The 20,742-nt window shown below is 38.5% G+C and overlaps 1 protein-coding gene across 1 annotated transcript in view; it reads right to left on the bottom strand.

Moving 5' to 3' along the window:
- The window catches only part of LOC149149237 (alpha-glucan phosphorylase, H isozyme-like), a 319,983-nt gene that overhangs the window by 40,557 nt on the left and 258,684 nt on the right, over positions 1-20,742 (bottom strand). Inside the window, exons 12-16 of the mRNA XM_089440496.1 lie at positions 11,335-11,553; positions 11,034-11,237; positions 10,606-10,764; positions 10,158-10,421; positions 9,662-9,852 (exon numbers count right to left, since the gene is read on the bottom strand). Coding sequence (XP_089296622.1) covers positions 9,662-9,852; positions 10,158-10,421; positions 10,606-10,764; positions 11,034-11,237; positions 11,335-11,553 — 1,037 coding nt within the window. The remainder of the gene's footprint in view (positions 1-9,661; positions 9,853-10,157; positions 10,422-10,605; positions 10,765-11,033; positions 11,238-11,334; positions 11,554-20,742) is intronic.

Below are 20,742 nucleotides of genomic sequence, written 5' to 3'. Positions count from 1 at the left end.
GGATGAGTTGTCCTAGTTTGGACAGATTGCAAAGGACATCTTGAGGCTATTGTGAGGGCAACAAGTAGGTGTTCTTTGTAGCCTATATCAGTTGGCAAGGACATTGACAACTGTAAGGAGGGTGAAGTTTGGAGGTCTAGTGGTTAATCCCTTGAAGGAAGAAGTGGCAGCCTAAGTGTGCTTGTGAATCATCCCTAAGATGATAGTTGGAGAAGGACATTTGAAAGTCATAGGGGGCAGCCCTCCATGCCCTAAGTTTGTCTTCATCAAGCAACACGGAAAGGCAATAGAGGGAAGAAGTCCCTAAGAGTTGTGTCCTTGACGCACTGAGGAGCAGCTAGTGGGCAAGAAGTTCCAAAGGAGCTGAGCAGTAGCAGTGAACAGTCTAGAGTTGTTCACAAACGGTGCTGTGAACAAATCAAAAGAAGACCCTATGTGTTGAGCATTGATGGATGAATGATCAGCTAGAGGGCAGATGCAAGTCGTGTTTAGTGACCTAAAGGAGCAAGATCATTGATAGAGGCAGAGAAGTGTTGTTGCAAATTGAGAGCCAAAGGACCAAGTAAATATGTTCAGGGTACAACCAGTGGTGCTATGAGGCATGCTTCATCAGCTAGTAGGTTAAACTGTACTTTTTTCAGGGTAGATTGGTTGTCAACTGATTGACACCAAACCCTAGTTTGTATTCTTGTACCTAGAATGGGAGCCTTAGACAGTTGTATTACAATTTGTTAATATAACAAAGTTGGTTGTTGAAAATTGCAAAAAGTTGTCTATTTTTTGTATTAGTTGATTTACTACTATTTATATTCCGCTATGCAAAGTAATTTGTTGTGGCATTTTGTTAATTTTATGCAACAATGGTATGTTCTATGCTTTAGAGCAATTTTACTTCAATTTCTTTATTAGCCCAATATCAATATCCAGTTTAGCAATCACATCAACATGATAGTAATGCAAATAGAACATAGACATAAATAGTAGAAGACAAGCCAAGACGAGAGGACACAAGATGTGGCACCAGCCAGGGACAAACCCCAATGTGGGGAAATCCTTAATTATTCTTCTTATATTCTTCAATAGTTCAGCAAAGAGAGAGATAGTACAATTTACAAATCTGATAATTTATGACAACAACAAAAATCCCTAACCAAAAAAGTCAACGCTGGTCAACAGGGCAGATTCTTTCCTCAATTCAACTCGGTCAAACCCAGTCAACTTCGGCCTCCAACAGCAAGTCTAATCAGCCTAAAATAGTCTGAAAAAGTCTAGTCAAAACTGGTCAACAAAATTCAACTCTATAGCCAGCCCTAGTACAACCAATGCTAGTCAAAGGAGAGGTCAAATTGCCTCATTTTTAGTGCCCAGATCTGTGCCCTGTTAGGATAGAGATACCTCACGCAAACCGAAGTCAAAACAAGTCAACGCTTCAAGTCAATGGTGTCAAATAACCTCCCCGTAGCTCGGTCAACGTTGGTCAACGTAGTCAACAAAAATTTGTCCTTTCCTTTGCACGTGTGAGAGAGAAGAATGCCCCGAAATGCGTACCCAATCACAAGAGGAGAGAAAGAGAGATGTGAGATGAGATGATGGTGAAAATGACTTGAGGTCGCCTTTTATATGCAACGTTGAGGATGAGTTGGGGGTTTGAATACCTATTTTACTTGCTAGCCGACCTTGACAATTTGTCCATAATATAAATCAATTCATATCTTTATTTGTACATGTCGGAATCGGATGATCTTTAGATCAATCCTACACCTCTCAAAGAGAGGAATCCAAGAAAAATATCGGTTGTCATAAATAAGATGACCCATGTGGAGTTCTGGCCCTAGTTGCCAATTTTAACACATTTGAATTGGTAGTGTCATAGATTCTAAGACCCTAACCTAGATTCTCCAGTGTTGTGGAAAAACATGGTATTAAAGCTACTTTGAAGGGCCAGTGAATCAAAGTGCACACAGCGAAGCCACTCAGAGGGAGTTGAGATCGTCTAGACTCTTGATCATGGAGCATAGGGTTCAGCTAAAGACATGGAGATGTGGTCTTCACTGACTTGGCAGCAAGATAGGCTAGGAGTTCTAGTGGATTGGTGGTGAACCTGGTGAACAACAGTTTGTTGTAGGGCAGGTTGTTGATCATGGACTTCTTATGACTTGTCATGGATTGTTGAGACAATTCGAGGATTGCTTTGGCATGGACAAGATTGGCATGATCAAGATTGCTTCATGTGATGGACAAGATGTTGGCAGGCTAGTTTCTTCATTGGATCGTGATGTTGCACATTCAAGATTGGAGGGATGTGCACGTGTTGTGTTTGATCCAGGAGGATGAGTGCTTGCAGGACTGGGTTCCGATGATGACGACCCGTGTTCAACCGCAACTTGGATCGACTTTGTAGGACACGAGATTAATAGCAACTTGAGACAGTGGACATTTTGTAGACTCAGAGGGAGTCTAGCTTCAAAGGGAGCAGCCCTATGGAAGTGTTGAGATCTTTAGGTTCATATGAGATGAGGTAGAGGCACTACCGAGATAGTTCGGTTCATTCGACAAAGTATGCTGCAGTGATGGACGCTAGATGAGCTGGTGTCGTCGTTGATGATGAAGACTTCCTAGTGTTGGAAGTACCTCCCTCGCTAAGAGGGAGTGTTGAGATTTGTAGCTTGGGATGTACTCCAAACCCTAGGCTAGAGGGTTGTGGAGGAATTGGCACCACAAAGCCATTTGTGGGCTAAGAACCCAAGCATGGGGATTTTTCGCACAAAGGAGTTAGGCCAAAACCAAGATGACTTTTGTTGACTTGACCCTTGGAGATGTAAGAGCACCCTTAAAGGAGCAAGGGGCAACTTCAAGCACCAAGAGAGGAGGTCTACAAGTGAATATATTAATTTTTATATGTCAATGTGTGGTTATGTTGTTAAAAGTGACAAATCGGCCTAGTGTAAGGAGTGCCCTTAAGGGCTAGGTGTCACACCACAAAGACGCATATAAAAAGAGGAGAGCATAGACCTCAAAACACACATCCAAAAGTGCAACACATCAATATCTCTCTCTCTGATTTAGCCGCAAATGTAAAGCGACCCTAGTCAAAGGTGAAAAGGAGCTTGGTTGGTGATTTTTCTAGACTATTTGGAAGGCCGAGTTATATGGGCAGCAAGTCGAGGCTAGAGGAGGGAGATATGAACAAATCTTGTGCATAAAGAAGTTGTGTTTCTTCATATGATTGGGCTACGGGTATTTTGAGATATTGTAGGTGAAAAGGTGCTCATTTGAGGAGGGATGAGAGGCCTAGAGAGTTTCCAAACTCTAGTCTGCATTCACAGAATTGACAATGCAGATATTTGGAGGAGAACGCAAGGCTTAAGGAAGGGTTTGCAGCAGTGTTTTAGGGTTGATGTATGCCCTAACTAGGTCTGTTAGAACTAAGAAAAATTGCACAAGTGCCAAGGGCAAGTGGAGCAGTAAACAAGGTTTGTTTGTCTCCTATTGTAGATGTGCTTCTAGTGGATGAGTTATCCTAGTTTGGACAGATTCTGAAGGACACCTTGAGGCTATTAAGAGGGCAACAAGTAGGCATTCTTTGTAGCCCTAGATCAGTTGGCAATTAGGACATTCACAATTATAAGGAGGGTGAAGTTTGGTGGCCTAGTGGTTGATCCCATAGTTTTCAGAACCGGACCGGTCATTGAACCGGTAGACCCTCCGGACCAGGAACCATTCAGAACTGAAACCAGTAAAAAAACTAGACCAAAAAACCAGTCAACCAAAAACACATAAAATATTCAAATTTTAAAGAAAAACATATATATTCATGTGCATCCATATGAATCCAAACCATTTATACACAAATAAGTAAAATTTCTCATTTATATAGATTGTAAGGGTGCACATAACCAAAATAGCATCCAATGCAATCCATCTCTAAACTAGAAATACATCAAGAAACAAGCTCCACATGGCCTCTAGCATCCAAAAAAATTATGCTATCACAAATACCTACATATCATCAAAATCATCGCCTATATTGGGATCTTTGTCATCAATATCACCCTCTAAGCATCAAAATAAGATAGAAAAACCATAGCATGTCAAGTCAATATTTTGTTTGAGTGATGTTTATTTTTTTTAGTAAGCTCATGATAGAGGAGTTCAACAACGAATGCCACTAACATCAAGGTACATAGAGGGCTTGGTGCTCTTGATTAAATACTAGTTTCATACCCTTGTACATGAGAAAATCCAATGTAGTGTTGCAATCCACCCAACCCTGAAATCCTGGAAAATTGTTAAGTCTGTTTTTGAGTGAGATATAAAATTCTACTTTATCCATATGAAATCCAATGAGGTCAAAACCACTCTCAAACATCCCGAGTCATTTCATGGTAATGTTAAAAATTTAAGTAAAAGGCACTTTTACTTTAAGAATTTAACATTACCATGAAATGCATAGCAATAGTTGGGCCATATGCTTGAATATTAGGCACCTATTCTGGGCTAGTGCCCAGCTAAGACAAACATTAAAAGAGAAAAAGCAAAACAGGCCCCACTTGTTGCGTTCTGTGTGGCTTTACCGTACCAAACCAGACAAAAATAGTTCAAGTCACCAGTTCGAACCGGTTTTTGCCTCAAAATGATCAGACCGATATGAACTGGCCAGTCCAGTTCGGTCCATACAACATTAGTTGATCCCTTGAAGGAAGAAATGGCAGCCTAAGTGGGCTAGTGAATCAACCCTAAGTTGATAGTTGGAGAAGCACATTTGACAATCATTGTGGGCAGCCCTCCATGCCCTAAGTTTGTCTTCATCGGGCAGCACAGGAATGCAATAGAGGGAAGAAATCCCTAAGAGTTGTGTCCTTGAAGGACTAAGAAGCAACTAGTGGGCAAGAAGTCCCAAAGGAGATCAAGAGCAACAGTGTGCAGTCTAGGGTTGTTCACAAACGGAGTTGTGACCAACTGGAAAGAAGACCCTATGGATTGAGTCATTGATGGACGAATGATCAGCTAGAGGGCAGATGGGAGTCGTGTTCAGTGACCTAAAGGAGCAAGATCATTAATAGAGGCAGAGAGGTGTTGTTGTAGATCGAGAGCCAAAGCACCGGGTGGATGTCTTCAGGGTATGACTAGTGGAGCTATAAGGCATGCTTCATCAGCGAGTAGATAAGAGTGCACTTTGTTCAAGGTAGATTGGTTATCGAAGGACTAACACCAAACCCTAGTTTATATTCTTGTATCAGTGGATGTATGAGGGCCTTTATCCCTAGTACGGGAGCCCTAGACAATTGTATTATAGTTTGTTAATATAACAAAGTTGTGTTGTTGAAAATTGTAAAAAGTTGTCTATTTTGTGCACTAGTTGATTTACTGTTATTTATATTTCGTTATGCAAAGTAGTTTGTTGTGTCATTTGGAATGGTAGTGTTAAATATTCTAAGACCTTAACCTAGATTCTCCAGTTTTGAGGAAACAACATGGTATCAGAGCTACTTTGAAGGGCCAGTAAATTAGAGTGTACATAGCGAAGCCACTCAGAGGGAGGTGAGATTTTCTAGATCATGGAGTAGAGGGTTCTGCTAAAGACATGGAGATGTGGTCTTCAGTGGCTTGGCAACAAGATAGGCTACGAGTTCTAGTGGATTGGTGGTGAACCTGGTGAACAACAATTTGTTGTAGGGAAGGTTGTTGATCATGGACTTCCTATGACTTGCCATGGATCGTTGGGATAACTCGAGGATTGCTTTGGCATGGACAAGATTGGCATGATCAAGATTGCTTCATGTGATGGACAAGATGTTGGCAGGCTAGTTTCTTCATTGGATCGTGATGTTGCATATTCAAGATTGGAGGGATGTGCATGTGTTGTGTTTGATCCAAGAGGATGAGTGCTTGCAGCACTAGGTTGTGATGATGATGGACCGTGTTCCACCGCAACTCAGATTGACTTTGTAGGACAGGAGATCAGTAGCAGGTTGAGTCAGTCGAGATCTGAGCAGTTCTTATGCATAAATAAAGTATTTCTTCTTTTGATTGGGCCGCAGGTATTCTATGATATTGTAGGTGGAAAGGTGCTCATTTGAGGAGGGCCGAGAGGCCTAGAGAGTCTCCAAACTCTAGGTCGCATTCACAGAAGTGACAATGCAAATATTTGGAGGAGAATCTTGAGGCTGTTAGGAGGGCATCAAGTAGGTGTTCTTTGTAGCCCTACATCACTTGGAAAGGACATTGACAGTTGTAAGAAGGGTGATGTTTGGAGGCTTAGTGGTTGATCCCTTGAAGGAAGAAGTGGCAGCCTAAGTGGGCTAGTGAATCAACCCTAAGTTGACAGTTGGAGAAGGACATTTGACAGTCATAGTGGGCAGCCCTCCATGCCCTAAATTTCTCTTCATCGAGCAACGCAGGAAGACGATAGAGGGAAGAAGTCCCTAAGAGTTGTGGCCTTGAAGGACTAAGGAGTATCTAGTGGGAAAGAAGTCCCAAAGGAGCTGAGGAGCAACAGTGTGCAGTCTAGAGTTGTTCACAAAGGAAGTTGTGAACAATTCGAAAGAAGACCCTATGTGTTGAGTCATTGGTGGATGAATGATCAGCTAGAGAGCAGATGAGAGCTATGTTCAGTGACCTAAAGGAGACAGCATCATTGATAGAGGCAGAGAGGTGTTGCTATAGATTGTGAGCCAAAGGATCAGGCAGATGTCTTCAGGGTATGGCCAGTGGAGCTGTGAGGCATGCTACATCAACTAATATGTCAAAGTCTATGTTGCAGGAAACATGGGGTAGGAGGGCGTTTCCGTACGGAAACGAGTACGAAACGCTGAAACGTGTTTGGTACGGCCCTGAAACGCGTTTCAGGCCGTACTGCCACGTTTCACAAAACTGAAACGTGGCCAGTACGGCCTGAAACACGTTTCAGGGCCGTACGACCCACGTTTCAGCATTTACTTGTGTTTTTTTAATTTTTTATTATTATTATTTGTTTTCTAATCTATTCTTACGTTAGCCTAGTGACTTCTAGTTGCTTCCAGATGCCTGTCTAAAGTTATAAAAGTGAACTTTTGCCCTAGTGTTGATATGCAGTTCATGGTAATGTTAAATTCTTAAAGTAAAAGGATGAAAATGAAAAATAAAGGAGAATATCACTTATGGAGAATATCACTTTTACTTAAATTTTTAACATTACCATGAAATGACTCAGGATGTTTGAGAGTGGTTTCGCCCTCATTGGATTTCATATGGAGAATGTAGAATTTTAGATCTCACTCAAAATCCAGCAAACTTATCTGTTTTTCAGGATTTCAGGATTGGGGGGATTGCAATGTTTCCATTGGATTTTATTATGTACTAGGGTATGGAACTTGTATTTAATCGAGAGAACAAATCCCTCTATGCAGGGGAGACTCCTAATAATCAAGAGAATGTAGGGTACTAGGGTATGAAACTTGTATTTAATCAAGAGCACTAAGGTCATTCGACTATGTAGGAGGAGACTCCCAATCAAGCACGAGACAAAAAATTAGAAATTTCTCGTGGCTGATTTTGGATATTTCTATTTTCATTATGTGATTATTCATGAGTAAATGTGATGTAAATTTAGATACTTATAGTTTATGCATTGACAATTGACAATTTTATCATAATGTAATAAATTAGAATGTATCATATATGCTTTATGATTGCACATATTTCTTAAATGTCTGAATATATATATATATATATATATATATATATATATATATATATATATATATATATCTATTCGCGTTTCCCCGTTTCCAAAATTTGGGGAGGTCGCATTTCGTATCGCTTCCCGTTTCGGAAACTCGTACCCGTTTCCCCATTTCGTGCAACCTTGGTCAGAGTGTACTTTGGTCATGGTAGATTGGTTGTCGAAGGACTGACATCAAACCCTAGTTTGTATTCTTATAAGTTCTTCACACAGTCCTGAATTCTTCATAATTTATGCTTTCATCCTTCAATCTGTCCTAGAGCTCCACATACAACTTCTCCATCTACTTTGTAAATGTATCTACATCATCACACTTCTACATCTCAAATATCAAATCAACCAAATTTGCAACTACTACTTGATTCCTTTTGTACACAACCTTGAAAAAAAAAATTATTTATCTATTTACGGAGTTGTTATATGCAAAAATCCCAATTACTTATTCATAGTGTCAAATTTGTGAGCACCAAAACTTGATTGCATTGCTTTTTCTTATCTCTAACTAAGCATCTCAAAAGATTTTTAAGATTTCAGTTCACTACCTCATTCTGTCAATACAATTGAAAGTAATATATCAAACTATATTGTAGCTCCATCCCCCTCTTCTTCTATAGCATTCCCTGAAGATGACTAAGAAATCTCGTATCTCTAAATGATGTGATCATCTTCATAAATCCATGTAATCATACTACCTCCTCGAAGAAAAGCTTCATTTACTATGTCATGTCACTGGTCTTCTAAGAAGGCATGAAATACACGATCTTTGAAAACTTGTCAACCACAACAAACACTACATTAGACTGACATTGTTTTCTCCATATTTCAAGAATAAAATCCATGGATATATCCTCCTAAGCTTTAGTCTTGTAAATTTGTTTTAATCTTCAATTTGAACTAAGATCAATATGTCTTGCGTTGGCATCATACAACACTGTTTTTTTATGGATGCGCAAATTGCGCAATATCATTGTGTAGGTAAAAAGACCATGAAAAGATCGATTTTAGTCAAAAATATTATTGTGGGCAAGGATAATCATAGTGTGACACGTGTTAGTTACAAAGAACATCTAGTTGACAAATATTGACACATATTGCTTAGATTTATCATGATACTACGATCAAAATAATAGATTGAAACCCTACACAGGATCTATGCCTAACAGCCTCTAGGACACCTGGCTAGTTTCCTTGCCACAAAGAATAATGAGATTCTAGCTAGGCTAAAAATGGAGGATCCAACCCTATACAGCCACATGTTCTACTCTTCACTATAGGAGGAGGAATGAAGGGCTCCCATGAAATAAAGTAAACACTGTGTTTAAGGTCATATGGTAGGGGTGGAATTATGTTGAGCTATGACCATGCATTAGAAGTAAAGAAAGAAGATGACATTGAGCCATGAATGGGTTATCACAGTATCATGGGGAGGCTTGGTAGTGAACCATGAAATTTTCTTGAATGATTCAGGACTATCCTTTATTAGAGGTTTGGAAGCAGGTCATATGAATTTTCCTGAATGATGCAGGACAATCCTTTGCACAAGCATTGCATGATTTGATAACAACAAACCATTAGTTGATTGACTAGGGTTTCATTTCATGCTAACCCAAAAGTGTGTTTGTGTGCATGTTAAATGCCCATGTATTGTAGGTTGGAGGGAATCTATTTCCCTTGCATGGGATGCTATTGGCTCTGCATGAACACGAATTTCAACAATTCAAAATAAAAAAACCATATACTTATTCATTAAGGACAAAATTTAGCAGACGGCTTGTTTAGCGCACCTAAATATTCTCAACAAAAATGTGGTATCAAAAGTATAAACAAAGCAAATCGACATACACTTTGTAGATAAGGAAAGAAACAAGAAACAACAAATATACTGTGTGGCCTAAGATAATCTGAAGCAAAAATAAGATTGGTATAAATGCTACTAACTTGTATGCATCGTCAACTCTAGATTGTGCTTCCATGTAGCTTGGGAAGTCATATCCCACAAGGAAATAATCACCACGGCCATAACCAGTATTGCCTTCAAGGGAGTCAAGTAGTGGAGTGTAATCATAATCACCAAATGCACGGCTTTTCACAAACTGCTTTGCTTCTTCAAAACGAGGGTCTGGGACAAACTGTGCAGCCACAACCACAGCAATAGATGTATAAGTGCTTATCAGATACACGTTAAATACTGATCAACATTTCTGGTCTACATGATAAACAAAAATGCAGGTTTTAGGTATGGTGACAGACACTGCAGAACTAACCAATCATAAGAAAGAAAAAGAATCAATGAACTAACCAATCGTAAGAATGAAAAGGAGTCAATCTAAGAAGTTTTCTAGAAATCAATAATAATCTAAATAATCTTTCTTGGCTATATCAACAACTGCAATGTCATGTGACACATTGATAAATAGATCTTCTAGTTTCTTACCAGTCCCTGCTCTCTCTCTCTCCGTAGTTTTGGTACATCATGTGCTTGGGCACCAAACAAGAAAAAGTTATCTTCCCCTATCTCTTCTCTGATTTCTACATTGGCACCATCTAGTGTACCAATAATGAGACACCCATTTAATGCAAACTTCATATTGCTAGTTCCACTTGCCTCCATTCCAGCTGTGCTAATATGCTGAGATAGCTCACTTCCTGGAATAAGAATCTCTGCAACTGACACATTGTAGTTTGGAATGAAGACTACCTGTAGTAAAAGGAAACCATATTTTTAATCAAAAAACAAAGAAATAAACAGATAGAATTATAACAGGCTACAAGATTAAGGATAGGATTATGTCAAGTATTGGTTAATGTTACATATTTAGAATCACATTCTTCAAACAACGCAATGTGAAAAACATTTTATAGGAATAACTGATTTATTGAACCTTCAAAAGATCACCAATATCTGGGTCATTATTCACGACAGCCCCTACATCATTCACAAGTTTCACAATCCTCTTAGCTTGGGTATATGTTGCAAATGCTTTGCCACCAAGCATGACGGTTCGTGGCACCACATTCTTGCGTTCCTCTGAGCTCATCTCCTATATAGCCAACGATACAACAAACCAACTTGTAAAGAAGTTTAACTCAAATGTATAAGTTATATCCTTAAACCAAAGATCCAAGAAACAAGAAAATAAATACGCATAACACAAAATAATTAAAAGAAAACGTGAACAGTGAGTTTTAATGGTACAAAAAGAATAAACAATATGCGAAGCAAACACAAAGGAATTTCAGAGGTAATTTTTTGTGATATCTTTCTCTACACTAATAGTTAAGATGCAAAGGTGGTTATGATCCACAACACCTTCAACTTCTTGTATCGATATATGGCACCCAAAATATTTAAAAGTTGTCGTTTATACTCATGGATACGTTTGATTTGAATATCAAAAAGACTGTTAGGGTTGACTTTCACTCCTGTCACTTGTAAAATATACTGAGCCAAACGGACTTTGTTAGCCATCTTAGCAGAGGCCCACTCACTATGTAATTCACTATTGTCTGCAAACTGCCAAAACAAAAACAAGTTAATAAGGCTTGCCACTGTAAAATTAATATCCATCTGTCAAAAATGGGAACCTTAAAAGTCAACATGTGATACTTACTTGACGTAGCCCAGTTAGAAGATCAAGGTTGGTGACCCACTTGGATGTCTTCAGCCATTTTGTAATTATAGCACTTAGCTCAGGACTACAAAAACGCAACCAACGGCGAGGCGTAATACCATTGGTTTTGTTCTGAAACTTCTCTGGCCATAGTGAGTAATAGTCTTGAAAAAGTTCATCTTTTAGAATATTGCTATGCAATAAAGCCACTCCATTAACCTGGTTACAAAATGCAATGGTAGAAAACTATGCATTAAACTCTAGGGTAGAAAACAAAACTAGAACACAATGTATGAAATTATATCTCTTTCCTGAAGTCAATAACAGAACTTAGCAATATATTTAGAACTAGACATATAAGATTTTCCATTTATGGAATCTTAGCTCTCCTCAAAATGTTCACAATTGACAAGTACATTAGTACACATTTTAACATAGATAATTTAGCTTTTCATTTTACAAATGACATGACATTAAAGTTAGAAGTTACTTATCTAATGTAGAGTGTCAAAATCACTATCTAAAAGGAAACTGACAACTGAAACTGAAACAAGATGCTTGTGTTGTAGAACTAGATTTTCTATTTTCCTTTCAGTTAAAGTAGTTAGAAACCAAACTTAAAACACAGAATACTATTAATCTGTAAATCTATCCACCAATGTGGCACAACGAACTCAAGAAAGGAACATAAAGAAGAAAAAAAGAACACAAACAGGTGATTAAACAAGGAACAAGGCCAATCTGAAACCACCTGAATTAAAAATTAAAATTACAAAGATAAAGAATTGATTGGCTGGTCAGAGACTTCCAAGAATGTTCAGCAAGAAATGACCAAATAAGCATAAAAAGGGCCTGTTACTGCTCAAACTCTTGCTAGATCAAAAAGACCTAACCACAAACATAAGAGCTTAAAGGAAACTACTCAAACTCAAGAAGCCCCCTGTAATATTCCAACTAGGAAATAACAGTGAAAAGCAAGAACATGCACTAAGTTACTGCAATAAAAATTTTAAACATGCATGCACAATCAGTAAACCACAAAATTTGGGCAAGAAAGTTGGGCCAGTTTATTAATATCACAGAAATTGGATACAATAGAGTCAGAACAATGGAACCTGGGCTTGCTCCTTCAAGCAATGCAAAACCCAGGTGAAATCATGTAGTCCTGGAAATGAGTCAAACAGGTAGCTCTCACTGCCCAAAAAAGTCTGCAACTGTAGTTACAAGAGGTTACTAAACAAGAAAGAAAATGAAACTGAATACAACCACACAAGTAAAAACTCAAGATTTACGTGGTAAAACCCTGACAGGGTGTCAAGGAAACATCCACGGGGCAAGGGATTGGAATTTCTATTCAATCAATAAATGATTCTCCATTACAATAGTTCGGGCATTCATCAGTTTTATATGAGCCTCCTCAGTTACATAACTGTTGTTTCGGTATAAAACTAACTTGTCAATAACTAATACAATTTTACCCAAATTTACATTAATTAGTTGTCAATTTCCAACAAACTCCACCTTGACAACAATTTTCCTAATCCCTTGCCCATGCCCATTCATCATCTCTTCTGCAAGCCAAGAGAAGCTAAACACCATCGCAGCTTCTCTACTGTAACTGGCTTTGTGAATATGTCTACACAATTCTCCCGTGTATGGACCTTTTGAAGAGCTACTTTTCCGCCATCGATCACATGTCTCAAAAAATGATACCTTACATCAATGTGCTTGGTTCTGCTGTGATAAGAAAGATTTGTAGCTAAGTGAATAGCACTCTGACTGTCACAAAGTACATTCACTTTCTCATGTGTCCTTTCAATCTCATCAAGTAGACCCTTTAACCCAGTGTTGAAAATATCGGTATCGGCAAAATATCGACAAGGGTCCAGAAAATATCTTATCGGCAATATCGGCGAAAATATCAGCAAAATATCGGCAAATATCGGCAAGCATAAAAAATGCATAATATATTCATTTTTTTCAGATTTTTAAACATATAAAGCAATAACAACATGAAAGAAACACATTGGCACATAAATATGGAGAAAGCACTGATATATGATGTCAAATAGAAATGATACATCAAAGGCGATACCAAATCCTGCTGATCCCTAATAATTGTCCATTCAAGGACTCAAATGTGGAGAACCAATACAAAATAACATCACATATATAAAAGTATCTCATCATCATGAGTTATATGTAGCATAACAAATAAAACTAGCAGCTATCTATCTGAAATCACTGCCCTCTCCCCCTTTTACGGGAAAACATGATGGGTTGTTTGCCAGGCCTGCCCCTAGTAGTAGAAGGCCCTGACCCTGCCTCTGCACCTAATGTCAAATAATGAGTGCTAGGTATGGAGTTGTGCTCTCCTATATCTATAGCAGATGGTGTTGATGTTGATGCTCCCACAGTGTCCTCCTCCTCTTGCTCCTCCTCCGAGTCCTCCTCCTCTTGCTGCCCCTGTTCTAATGGATCATCTGGCTCTAACCATGAAGGTGACTCCTCCAAGATGGGCTCCTCAGACTCCACCCTCCACTGAGACAATACATCAATATTGTCTAAGGAAATGGCATCTGGATCCATTGGTGCTTCTATTTGCCTCACTCAAAGTCGGATGTTGTAATGCACATACACTAAATCATTGAGGCGTGTGAACTCCAACCTGTAAGAGTGTCAAAAAAACTAATGAGTCTTGACTCTTGACTCTTGACACTTGAAGGTCATAAATTAAAAATTAAAAATTACAATAAGTGTAATTGCTCAACTGAAGGCTGGAGCTCAAAGTTATACCTGTTGCACTTTTTTGCATGTATTTTCTCAAATACACTCCAATTGCACTCACACCCTGAAGAGCTACATGTTTGACTCAAGATTTGTATGGCCAATTTTTGCAAATTTGGTGCCCTTGCACCATAGCTTCGCCACCAAATATCTACAACAAAATAAAGAAATAAAAAAATTCAAAAACTTAAAACATTATTAAACTTTCAAATAAAGGTTACATAATTGAATTTAAAAAAAATAGAATTATAAGTAAGGAAATTCTAAATTGAAAATTCTAATTTCTAATGAGTGATGACTTGTCACTTACGTGGCATGAAGAGGGTCATTTCCCTAATAGCATCATCAAAGCCAAATAGGCCAACACAATCTCGATAATATTGTATCTCGCGATTGATTTTGCTACGAAGCTCAGGATCAGGTACCATCCTATGAATAAAGGAATGGAGCCCTTCCATCACCTCGCTATCAAAATCAAAGCTGCATTTGTATGAAAATGCAGGGTTGAGGAAGAGTGCTACTGCATGAATGGGTCGATGAAGCATCCCTGTCCACCGACTATCAATCACATCCCATAACACCATCTGCCTATCAAGGCCAACAGAAACCTTGTCTGCATAATAAGAACGAATGGCCTCCTTGGCCCTATCCATGCCCTCATACAAATAAGCCATTGCAGGCTTCTCCCCATCTACCAATCTGAGAACCTTTACTATAGGTTCACTAACTGAGCATGCTTCTTCTACTCCACGCCAAAACGTCTCAGAGTACACCATTTTTGCAATGGCTTTCCCGTCCTGTCTCCTACTGTATCTACAATTACGCCAGTCATCAGACACAAACATTTGCTTCAACTCGAACTGACATCGAAGCAAACACTGAAGAGTAATAAAGTTTGTGGCAAAACGTGTGATCGCAGGACACCGCAACTCCTTGTTTCTAGTGAACCTCCTCATGAGGCTAAGAACAAAAGCATGGTTATAAATAAACTTGGGGACGCTCCTAGCCATATCAACCGCCTCCTTGATGAAGGAGAGTTTCCCCATATCCTCAAGCAACAAATCGAGACAATGTGCTGCACACGGAGTCCAGAACAATGTGCGATGCCTCTCCATAAGCATCTTGCCGGCAAACACATAATTAGCTGCATTGTCTGTTATGACTTGCACCACATTCTGCACACCAATCTCCCGAATGAACCCATCTAACAACTCACATATCGTTGTTGCATCTTTGATATGTTCTGATGCATCCAACGATTTAATAAACATGGTACCTTTAGGACAATGTACCAAGAAATTTAGAAGGGTCCTACCCTTCCTATCTGTCCAACCATCATACATCATTGTACATCTAGTAACTTCTCGTGTTTTTTTCAACTCCGCCAATCTAGAGTTGATGTCCTGCTTTTCTGCTTGAAGAATTGGCCCCCGCAACTCCTCATATGTAGCACTTTTGTACCTTGGGCCCACAACAGCAATAGCATCACACATTGGCTGCCAAAATGGATTGGTTTTGGTGATCTTGAGAGGTAAGTCGCTCCAGAAAATACACCTACCCATGACTCTATCTGTTTCTTGCTTCTCCTTTTTTTTAACACGTGATTTTATGCCAGGTTGTGATCCATGTCCTATTCGTGGAACAAAAAATGATGACCTCGCACTAGCAGTAGCAGGTGATGATGTGCCAGCTGTGGAGCCCCTCCCACTACCCTCAACATCAAAATCAGGAGAAGATATCCCGAAAGATCTACCTGCACGTTCAGCCTTGTTTCTTTCTGTCTCTTCCTTCTTTCTGTCTTTTTCATCAATTGCCTCAAGAGCTTTTTGTATAAGCTCCGAACTAGAAATTGTACAAATCCCAACATCATGTCCACTGAGTCTAGCCAGATGGTATTTTAGTCGTGTAACCCCTCTTGTCATCCTAGTCCCACACAATTTGCATGTAAGATATGCCTGATTTGTCCCACCATCAAGGTTCCCATACTCCCAAAATGGGTCCAAGGCTTTTGGCATATTTGAATTTTGTAGTGGGCTAACTCAAACCTAGGGCACCAAAAAAAAAAATTGGAATTAATAACTTAATAAGTAATAACCACATCATTTTACAAAATAGTTTTTTTGCTACATTATTTGCAATTTTGCAATGTGAATTCAATGAAAAACCATAAATGACAATAAGAGGGTGTATTTGAAAGTTTAAAAAAAATGGAGTTTGCTCTCCAAATATGGAGAAAAGTTAAAACTTAAAACCCTTGCATTTGCTCATGGGCATGAAAATCATAGCAAATGGAAAAAAAAACAAGCAAAATGATTGTAGGCAAATAGGCAAGCAAAAATAATCCTAAAACTAACAAAAAATTCATTAACATAGGGGTTTATTTGAACATACCTGTTAATGGAAGAAATGAAATTGTCTCACTGTTCTTCAAGCTTAGATCAACAAAATCTTCGTTGTTGGTGGCGATAATAGCTATTCAACACTCAAACCCTCCTTGGCAACAAGCACATAGCTCTCCCCTTCCTTCTCCAGCAATCAAAAATGAAAATGATTGAAAAAAAAACAAAATCGGACTTTTATAGCCGCGTGGCAATTTTTCACTGTCTCCGGGCAATTTTTTGCATCGTCGCACGATATTTTCCCGAAATATCGCCGATATAGGAGACAAAATATCGCGATATTTTCTTGGTGATATTTCGTCTCCCCAAAAATATCGCGATATTTACGAAAATCGTCGATATCTCGGCGATATTTTCAACACTACTTTAACCAGATTGCTTCTTTACTGACATCTGAAGCAGCTATATATTCTGCTTCGGTAGTGGACAACGCAACTGTTTCTTGAAGCTTTGACATCCAACTAATTGCTCCACCTGCAAGAGTAAAGACATAACCTGTAGTAGATCTTCTTTTGTCCAAATCACCTACATAATCAGCATCTACATATCCGCAGACTGATCCTTCACTACCATTAAAGATGATGCAATGGTCACTTGTGCCTCTTAGATATCGAAGCACCCATTTCACTGCTCGCCAATGTTCTTCACCTGGATTTGCCATGAACCTGCTGACAACTCCAACTGCATGTGAAATGTCAGGTCTTGTAGATACCATCACATACATTAAGTTGCCTACAACATTTGCATATGGTACATGAGACATATACTGCTTTTCTTCATCAGTTCTAGGACTCAAAACCAAAGAAAGCTTAAAATGGGAAGCTAATGGAACATTAACAGGTTTCACATTGTTCATACAGAACTTTTCAAGTACTTTCTCCACATACTTCTGCTGTGATAACCAAAGCTTACCATTTTTCCTGTCTCTGTGTATCTCCATGCCCAAGATATGTTTTGCTGCTCCAAGATCCTTCATATCAAACGTCCTAGAGAGCTGAGCCTTTAACCTGTTGATCTCTTCCATGCTTTTGCTTGCAATAAGCATATCGTCAACATACAAAGCTAAGATAATGAATATGCCATTGAAACTCTTGAAGTATACACAATGATCATACTCACTTCTAATAAAGTTCTTGGCTCACCATGAAGGAGTCAAACTTCTTGTACCATTGTCTGGGAGACTGCTTTAGACCATACAATGATTTCCTGAGCTTGCAAACTAATCTTCTGCTATGACCTTGTACAAAACCTTCTGGTTGTTCCATATATAACTCTTCATTCAAATCACCATGTAGAAAAGTTGTTTTAACATCTAACTGTTCTAACTCAAGGTTAAGCAACGCAGATAGTGCCAACACAGTACGAATAGAAACAAGTTTTACAACTGGTGAAAAAATCTCATGAAAGTCGATACCTTCAACCTGAGAATACCCTTTGGCTACCAGTCTTGCCTTATACCTTTCAATACTTCCATCAACTTTCTGTTTCAGTTCGAAGACCCATTTGCATCCAACAACACTTCTCCCTTCAGGAAGTTCTACAAGATCCCAGGTATTGTTCTTGGCTAAGCAATCCATTTCTTATTCCATAGTCGTTTTCCATTTTTTATTTTTTCGCTATCTGTATCATCTACTGCTTCCTGATAGCAAGAAGGTTCCCCATCTTCAGTAATCAAACCAAAAGATGAAGCACAATCTTCATACCTTTTGGGAGTTTTTCTTTCCCTTGTAGACCTTCTTAGAGTGACTGGTTGCTGAACTGGTTCAGAAACTTCAACAGCTTCCTTTGTATCTTCAACACCTTTTTCTCCAGAAGTCTCTTCTTCCTTTTGACTGTCACCGAAAGTTTTAGCCTCCAACTGAATTTGTTGATTTGGCGATACCTGTTCATGTTCAATTCTTTCAACATTTGATTTTAAAAGAGAAGATTCATCAAATGTTACATCTCTGCTAATGACTATCTTTCATGACGTAGGATTCCACAACCTGTACCCTTTCACCGCATAGTCATACCCAACAAAGACAACATTTCGATTTTGGATCTAATTTTGAACGTTTATTTTTAGGAATAAGAGCATAAGCATCACAGCCAAATATCCTTAAATGTGAATAAACACAAGACTGACCTGACCAAACTTCTTCAGGAATTTTACATTTAATTGCTACTGAAGGTGATCCCTTAACTAAATAACAAGCAGTGGATACTGCTTCTACCCACAACTCCTTTTGCAGGTTAGCATTGTTGATCATGCTTCTGGCTCTTTCCATAAGACTCTGATTCATACGTTCAGCAACACCATTTTGCTGAGGAGTATAAACAACAGTTTTGTGTCTAACAATTCCTTCATCCTTAGAGTACTGTTCAAATTCTATTGGAGTAAATTCACCACCATTGTTAGCTCTTAAACATTTAATTAATTTGCCTGTTCTTTTCTCTACCATTGCTTTAAATTGTTTAAAGATATTGAGTACATCAGCTTCTTTTTCAACATAAAGACCCAAACTTTACGGGAGAAATCATCAATAAACGTTAAAAAATATAGAGCACCTCCATATGATACAACAGGAGATGGTCCCCACATATCAGAATGAATATAGTCTAAAATATCTTTACTATTATGATTTCCAGTTTTAAATCTCTGTTTACATTGTTTTCCATACACATAATGTTTACAGAAATCCAACTTCAAAGATTTCAGATCAGGAAGTGATTTACGTTTCATTAGTACCTGAAGACCTTTCTCGCTCATGTGACCCAATCGTTGATGCCATAGGCGAGTACCTTCTTCTTCTTTTTTTGACACAATCGTTGCTTCACTAACCTGAGTACTTCCTTTGAGTCTGTAAAGATTTTCGACCTTTTCTGCTTTCATAACAACTAGGGCGCCTTTAGAGACTTTCAGCACTCCATTCTGACCTGTAAACTTATAACCATCCGAATCCAACACTCCCAAAGAAATCAATTTTTTCTTCAATTCAAGTACATGTCTAACACTAGTTAATGTTCTAACTGTGTTATCATACATTTTAATCCTGATATTTCCCAACCTAGAACTACCATTTACATCTTCATATGAAGTAAACCAATTTCTGTGTGGACACATGTGATGAAAAGCATCAGAGTCTAACAGCCAACTTTCAAAACCCTGAGAGACATTACATACAAGTAAAGTTTCATCTATCATACATAATTCTTCTGCAGATAAAACTTCGTCTGTCATACCTGAATCAACCTGATTTGCTTCCTTCTTCGGGTTATCAGACTCTTTTCATTTCCAACAGTCTTTCTTAAGGTGTCCAATTTTGTTGCAGTGCCAACATTTTGCCTTACACTTCTTTCCCTTTGATTTAGATCTAGAAGACCCCCTTGTTTTTTCTCCTCTTTCCTTTGACCGTCCTCTAGCTATCATGGCTTCTGGTGCAGTTGTTTTAGTACTAGATTTCCTTCGTACTTCTTCAGACAAGAGAGCTCCCACAACTGATTCAAATTTCAAAGAATCAGCGGTGCTCAAACAGATTGAAGTTACGAAGTGGTCCCACAACTCAGGCAGAGAACACAACAAGGTTATAGCTTTGTCTTCTTCTTGAATTTTAACTTCAATATCTGATAATTGGCATATAAGTGTATTAAAAACATTTAAATGCTCTGCAACTTTTGAACCCTCCTTCATTCGAAGACTATACAATTGTCTTTTCAAATAAATTCTATTGGTTAACGACTTCGTCATATATAGTTTTTCCAGTTTTTCCCATAAGCCTGAAGCTGTACTCTTCTCAACAATGTTGAAGAGAACTTCATCCGCTAAGCATAACCTGATGGTACTGAGAGCTCCCAACCCGAATCTTTCATGCTAGCAGGTTTCTTATTTGCCCCGTCCAAAGCTTTGTGCAACCCTTGTTGCACCAGCAAATCCCTAACTTTCAGTTTCCAAAGAGAAAAGTTGTTTTGGCCGGTGAATTTCTCCACCTCAAACTTTGCATTCGTCATCTTGGCCATTTATTTCCTCCTAGGGTTTCGGTCTTTCAACTAGGGTTTCTTTCAAAAAATTATTTTGATTGTCTTCTTCCAACAAAGGGTTTGCCAAAGTTTTTTTATTTTTTTAAATTTCCTACTTCAATTTTCTGGAAAAATTTCATAAATTCCTCAAAAAAGAAAAATTAGAATTTTTCTTTCCCAATTTTTTCAAATTGACTTAGAAAACCTACAACATATTTTTGAAAAT

The sequence above is a fragment of the Pinus tabuliformis genome, chromosome 9 (genome assembly GCF_031772625.1).
Source record: "Pinus tabuliformis cultivar Carrire ecotype Pingquan chromosome 9, CPIR1, whole genome shotgun sequence".
In the NCBI taxonomy this organism is placed as follows: domain Eukaryota; kingdom Viridiplantae; phylum Streptophyta; class Pinopsida; order Pinales; family Pinaceae; genus Pinus; species Pinus tabuliformis.
Note: the sequence above shows the minus strand (reverse complement) of the source record. Positions and strands in the feature narration are given on the sequence as shown.